The sequence below is a fragment of the Ixodes scapularis genome, unplaced genomic scaffold (genome assembly GCF_016920785.2).
Source record: "Ixodes scapularis isolate PalLabHiFi unplaced genomic scaffold, ASM1692078v2 PGA_scaffold2__306_contigs__length_199485367, whole genome shotgun sequence".
NCBI classification, from domain to species: domain Eukaryota; kingdom Metazoa; phylum Arthropoda; class Arachnida; order Ixodida; family Ixodidae; genus Ixodes; species Ixodes scapularis.
The window spans coordinates 170,570,974-170,577,890 of record NW_024609857.1 but is presented as its reverse complement, the minus strand read 5'-3'; the positions used below and the strand labels follow the sequence as shown (position 1 = coordinate 170,577,890).

Sequence of the window (6,917 nt, the reverse complement as noted above, 5' to 3'; positions counted from 1 at the left end):
GGCTTCCTTGACCTGCACCAAACAATCGCTGCGTTGCCATGTAGCAGCACCAGCAGATGCAAGTTAAGATATTTTCAGCATTATGGTACCTTGCCCAAGGAATGTGTAGAAAAGTGTAGCTTTTCTGTGTATTACAGTGGTGGCCTCAGTTGTCGTCGGAACACTGTGGAACCTCCGAGTTATCAGTGGCTGCCTATCAACTGTCAATGTCCTCACAACGTCCAGCCGATTGTACAATGTCTTATGTTATAACAGTGTGCCTTATGTACCGATCTACTAATTTTATTCGACCATGACCTTTTGAAAATAGTTGATACCGATTGTATAATTCTAATGAGTAATCTGAGTGAATGATTGTAAGTGAATAAAACAAATAAAACGCGACTGTTAAAGCGACGTTGGACTTGCATTAGAGTTACTGTTGTGTATTTCATACTCCCAACACACTCCAGCAATTTGATTCACTCTTTTTTGTGACATTACATAATTTGCTTTAAGGTTTCTCACATATTTCCCAGGGGTCCTGAAAGAACAAAAAGCAAAACACTCCGGCTGGAGTTTGACCACAGTGCAAAGACACGATGGTTGTGACGAAATGAAACTACTCTCATAGCAGGTCGGCTAACAAAGTCGGCTGCAGAAAAAAAAACATTTCGAACAAAATATAAGAGCAAGGGCAAATAAGGGTGTAAACGATCCAGTATTCCAGTATAGAGTAAACACAAGGTGTAAACACCCCAAGAAAAACCCGAGACTGCAGGTAAAAAGAACGACATATACACTAAAAAGTATCAAACAAAGCTCAAACACGGAGCTATGTTTGCGACTTTTTAGTGTATATGTCGTTCATTTACCTGTGATCTCTGGAATTAGTTTTGTTTAATTTTCGCGCCAAACCGCACGCACGCATGACGTCACGTTTTTTTCCGGAAGTGTCGTCATTTCCTGTCGATTTTTTGTTCCGCCGGAAGTGTCCCCACGACTCATAGATGGCGCTAAAGCAGCTCCATGGGCCGCCATTTTTTCGACATGTGGGCTTCTATGGAAGCTTCGCTACCCATGTACATATACCTTGAGCTTTTCCTCAGTCTGGGTCCAGGTTTCTTAATGAGCATCCGTCAAGCAGTAATACAAAAGATTATCGGGTCGTGTCCTGTCCTCGAGCTCAACCTGGCTAGCCCGTAATTGTGAATTCTCATCAATGAGGCTATCAATCAGTCATCTGCCGTAACAATGACAAGTCTTGCTGCAGGAGGTCGCTGGACGAAAATTTAGATTCTCACTTGTAGAATTTAGCAGCAAGCGTACCGCTATGAAAGAACGACCATCTCGTCCGGTGCCTCGTGATGAACTGCTTTTATCATAGAAAAGAAGAGAAGAAAGAGGATAGGATTCTTAAAGTGAGATAGGTAGGGCAATACATAGAAGAAGAAGTGAAAGAGAAATAGCAGAACACAACATTTTCCCCCCTCCCCTTTTGGAGAAAAAACGACTATACAAAATGCACATACAAAGCCAGTCATAGATATTATATATACAAAGCAAAGATGCACAAATCATAATTCAAAAGAAATTCAAGTTAAGCATTCATTATCAGACTCTTAGCCTAGGCTATTTTTAAAGCATTCGCACTCAACACTCATACTCTTGTACACAATAGCTCAAATAACACTGTCAGAAAGTTTCTTTTTACAGAATTCCAGCAAGTTATTTACGAAACTACGGCAAGTTATTTACAGAATTCCAGCAACTTATTTACAAAACTACGGCAAGTTATTTACAGAATTCCAGCAATAAATTGCACTTCGGATAATAAGCGTTAAAGAAATATGTAAACTTCTCTTCGCCCCAAGACAAATATAGTCAACTGTCACGTCTGTCACCGCGGGTCAGAGACTCAGATCTCTAAACCGAACCGGTGGTCGGCGAGTTCGGGTCGATCGCCGAAGCTCCTCCACTGGGGGAACAGAAACTGGCACTGGGGGAATTGTAGCATCCACTGAGGGAACGGGAATTTCCGGTGGCAACCTCACTCTTTGGTGTGTACTTGGTGGCACCGTCACGGCACCCTGTCGAGAGTCAAAAAGACCGGTTGGACTACCTGGGCACGCTTCGTCTCCATCCTCATCTTGTCCCCGTGGAGGTGGAAAAGGCGGAGGCGTATGTGGCCTTAGCTGCTGCTGCTGCCACTGAGTAGCCTGCTTTAATCTGTTTGGCCGCCACTCATGATGAGGACGCTGGCTTCTAGAGGTCTTTCTGAGAATTCCCTGTGTACGAAGGCGCTCAAAAGACTGTGTCGTTGCTTGCGACGACTTCTCAACGTTATTTGGGCCAGGTGGAGCCGTTGCCGCTCTAAGCTTGGAGGCGTTCCAGATCCGACCGTCCTGAAGCTTGAAGGTCCATCGACCGACACGCTCCACAATTTTCATTGCCGGACCAAAAGCTTGGTCTCCCTTCTTTACCTTTCCTGGCTTCCTGACGCGCACCCATCCGCCGACCTGGAATGTCGGAACTTTGGCAGCTCGCCGTCTGTCTGTGTAGCGCTTGCTGTGCTCTTGTCCCCGCTGCACTCGGCACCGCAGACGCTGCAGCTCCTCAAATGGGTTCTTCAAGAACTGCGATGGAGAAAGGCCAATGATGTGAAGCCGGTTGCGTGGCTTGCGTCCATGTAGCAGAACCGCAGGAGACAGTTCTGTCGTTGCGTGCGGCGTACAACGATACACGCACAAGTAATCCAGAACGGCAGAGTGGATTGGACGCTTCTCTAGTGCAGCACACTGTAAGAACGACTTGAAGGTACGATTAAATCGTTCTACTTGCCCGTTCGCTTGTGGATAATACACAGAGACCAGGTGATGGTTAATACCTCGCTTAGCCAGGAAGCTCTCGAATTCTGCAGAAGAAAATTGAGGTCCATTGTCAGACACAATGGTGTCGGGGTATCCTTCCCGAGAAAAGACGAGCTTCAGGAAACCGGTCACCGTGCTTGTCGTGACGTTGGAGCAAAAATGGACTTCAGGCCACTTTGAAAAATAATCCACGAGCGTGATGCAATACCGAATCGCTGGTGGCGAAGCTTCAAATGGGCCAACGATGTCGATGCCGAGCTTTGACCATGGTCGCTCTGGCAAGGGCACGGGTTGCAAAGGTGTTGGCGATGTCTTTGCACTCTTGTCAGCCGAGCTACAAACACCGCAGGCTTGGACTGCCATTTTCACCTCCGCATTCATGCGGGGCCACCAATATAGTTCGCGAAGGCGAGTCTGCGTCCTGACGATGCCAGGGTGGCCCTCGTGTGCTCGGCCGATGAGAGCATTTCTCATACTGGTAGGAACGACGAATTGTTCCCCGCGCAGCAGGAGACCGTCGTGTACAGAGAGTGTCTCTTTAGTGGCGTGGAAGATGGCTTCGTCGGAAGACAACGCCCTAGATGGTGGCCATTCCGACATGACATAAGACATCACTACAGTCAGCTGGGGGTCATCCGCCGTTTCCTGTTGGAGTTGAGCTTTTGATATGCATTCGTCGTTCAGAGCGGTGAAAGACACAATCTGCTCGTCAAATGCTGTCCCTCCCTCATCTTCCGGTACCGGAAGTCTGGAGAGAGCGTCAGCTACTTGATTCTCTGCGCCACGCTGGTACTGTACTTGAAAGTTATAGTTCAGCAACCGGGTCGACCACCGAGTGATCTGGAGTGGGCGATGTCCGGTCCCTCTTGTGGCCAAAAGAGCGACGAGAGCTTGATGGTCTGTGCGCAGAGTGAATTGGCGACCCCAGAGATATGTGTGCCATTTTTCACAGGCCCACAGACACGCAAGGGCCTCTCGTTCACCCGAAGAGTACTTCCTTTCTGCGGCAGTCAGCGTTCGTGATGCGAAAGCAATTGGGTGAATGTCTTGTCCGTGAAGCTGCTGCAACACTGCTCCAATTCCATAAGCTGAAGCATCCGTAGCTACGATGATAGGCAGCTCTGGGTCAAACATCTTTAACGTTCTTGCAGAGGACAGCAGCGTTTTCACCCGATTGAAACTTCGATCTGCTGCCTGGTCCCAGATGAACGGGGTGTCCTTCCTCAAGTACGTTCGAAGCGGTTCCACTTCAGAAGCCAGGCGCGGTATAAAGCGTGAATAATATTCAACCATTCCTAAGAATGACCGCAACTGCTTTAGGTCCGTGGGAATGGGTGCCGCACGAATAGCGTCGACTTTGTTTTGAAGGGGTGAAATCCCCGCAGCACTAACTTTGTGCCCCAAGAACGAAATTTCTCCTACGTCAAACACGCATTTGTTGTTGAGTTTCATACCAGCCTCAGATATGCGCACGAGCACTTCTTTCAGGCGTTCCAAGTGCTCCTGCTGGTTCTTACCGTAGACAACCACATCATCGAGGTAGAAAAGCACTCCTTTGCAGCCCTGTAATATCTTCGCCATCATCTGCTGAAATGTGGCTGGCGCTGAGGCTAATCCAAAACACACTCGCTTAAAGCGAAACAGTCCTTCATGCGTAATAAACGCTGTCAAATCCCGACTATCCGGGTGTAATGGGACTTGATGGTATGCGGCAGCGAGATCTAATTTGGAAAAACGCTGCGCTCCATGTAGGGCGTTGAGCAACTCTTCAATGTGTGGAAGCGGGTAGCTGTCGATTACGACCGCTTTGTTCGCTTCACGAAGGTCAACACACATGCGGATACTGCCGTCCTTCTTCTGGACGACTACTATCGGTGACACCCATTCTGAGGCATTAATGCGTTCGATTACTCCAGCTTCCTCAAGACGTTTAATCTCGTCAGAAACTTGTTGTCGAGCAGCTTGAGGAATACGTCTCATACGATGTTTAACAGGAGTGACAGAGGAACGGACCTTTATCTTACAGGTGACTCCCTTGACTCGGCCTAGTCCTGGAGTGAAAAGATGATCGAAGTGTGTCAGAGATGATAGAAGTCTAGGAATGGAAGACACAGGCTTCGCTAAGGCAGTTGGTAGAGTCCGACTTGCCTTTGCTGGTGGCAGAAGACGTTCAGTCCACTGTTCCTCCAGTGCAGCTGACGAGTCGTGCAGCTGAGAGGTCGCGGCTGAATTTGCTACCGTCGACTTGGCTGACAATGTAGGTAATTGTGACGACGTTGACGGTTGTTCTGCCGCACTTGTAGAAGCCTCACCGGTGTCACTGGTCGCAGTATAGAAACAAGTCCGCGTTGCTCCGCTCATTTTGATGTCGAGTGCCACGACGGCGTCCATGCCTAACAATGATGTGCCTTGGTCTGCAATGTAGAATAGTACTTGTGAGCGACGCTGCTTGAATACCACCATTGCCTTGAAGGCTCCCATGATATTAATGGGCTGGCGCGAATAATTCAGTAGCGTCACCGGTGGTGGTATGACGAGTGCATCTCGCGCAAACCATTGCATGAACGTGGCTTTGTCCATTATTGAGACGGATGACCCGGTGTCGAGCAGGAACTGTATCGGCGTTCCAAAGACTTTGGCGGTAATCAAGACTTTTTTAGTTGATGATTCTGTTATGTGGCATACGATCTCAGAATCATCGTCGTCGTCGTAGTCATCATAATCTGAGAGCACCTGCTCCACTTGCTTGTATCGCGATCGCTGGTAGTCCCGACGTATGCTTCTGCATACGCGGCCAAGGTGACCCCTGCGACCACAGTTGTAGCAATAAAGGTTTCTTGCGGGGCAGGTGTCGTAGCTCTGGCATCGATGAGGACCATGTCCGCAGTTGGCACAAGTACGTGTGTGGCGAAAATTGTCATGTCGCCTTGAATGCTGCCGCCCTTGCCAGCCTGGCCTTGAGCGAATTGACTGTGCCGCGGGGTCCTGACGGCGGTCCGACGACTGTCCAGGTCGTGGTTGCTGATGGCTGGAGAACGGATCTCGGCCGCTTCCCCCGCAGGTCGCACACGCGTCTCTCGAGGCAGGACGTTGTCTCGCAACCCTCTGGGATGATGACCTCCGTGGAGGTGGCGGCGATGTCTCATAGCATATCCGTTGTGAAGAACTATGCTGACGGGCAGGCTGCTTGAATGGCGTTCTGGAAGCATGCCCTTCACGTCGCCCGGACTGTCTCTCCCTGGGTTGTCTCGAGGCTGACGAGTCTGATGAGTGCGTCACTTGACAGGTCTGCTCGCTCGGTGCAGCGACGCCAGCCCACTCTTGAACCTCTCGACGTGATCTTTCCAGGTTCATGACGGTATGCATAACAACGTCGAACGGGAGAGCTGCATCGAGGACCATCCGTTCCTGAATTTCAGTTGAAGCCACTCCAATCATGAACTGTTTCCGGATACAGTCTTGAGTACGGCTTCCAAAATTAGCGTTGGCGGCTAACGTCCGTAGAGCCGACAGAAAATCGCGAAGGGACTCGCCTTCTTTCTGTCTTCGTAGATGAAACTGGAGCTCCTGGAGCGTCACATTGACTGGCTGTATAAATTCAGCCTCCAGTAACTTAACTGTTTCCTCGTAGACATCAAGGGGAGCTCCCACAACTTGTTCGCCACCTGCTGCTGCCAGCGGTGCTAGCGCTTCTTCAACAGCAGGCTCAGGCGTTGGTAGAGCGTCGTAAATCTGCTGGCCGGCCTCTCCGAGACAGTTGAGCAGCATTGCCCGACGGCGTTCTGCACCAAACTCTTGAGCGCCAGTTGCCAGCAAATAACGCTCAAACATCTTGATCCATCGCTCCCATGGAATGGGCGGAGGTCCCAGCTTGACTAAGAACTTGCCGCTCGAGGCCATGACTGCTCCAAGATGGCTTCTCAGCACTCGGTGATGCCGTTCGATGTAGTCGCCATCTTGTTGCTGGATCAGTTCTGGGGAAGGTTTTGCCGGGACACGCAAGAAATTGCCCATTCGGCGATCAGGATTCCCCGCATGTCCTCGCTGAAGCCCAGTCCAGCGCAGAAC

At 49.8% G+C, this 6,917-nt stretch overlaps 1 protein-coding gene across 1 annotated transcript; it reads right to left on the bottom strand.

Moving 5' to 3' along the window:
* Nucleotides 1-1,905: 1,905 nt before the first annotated feature.
* Nucleotides 1,906-6,702, bottom strand: LOC115332089. Its single transcript, XM_040208285.1, has 2 exons — nt 5,162-6,702; nt 1,906-2,069 (listed from the first exon to the last, which is right to left on the bottom strand). The coding sequence occupies exons 1-2, from the start codon at nt 6,678-6,680 to the stop codon at nt 1,906-1,908; spliced, it is 1,683 nt and encodes a 560-aa protein (XP_040064219.1). The 5' UTR covers nt 6,681-6,702.
* Between the last annotated feature and the right edge of the window lie 215 nt (nt 6,703-6,917).

What these genes read in the sequence shown, in the direction of transcription:
- LOC115332089 (XM_040208285.1), bottom strand. Translation starts at nt 6,680, where the DNA reads ATGTTTGAGCGTTATTTGCTGGCAACTGGCGCTCAAGAGTTTGGTGCA. An exon ending in TACTGCGACCAGTGACACCG is followed by an intron (nt 2,070 to 5,161) that starts GTGAGGCTTCTA and finishes GACTCTCGACAG; the next exon opens with GGTGCCGTGACGGTGCCACC.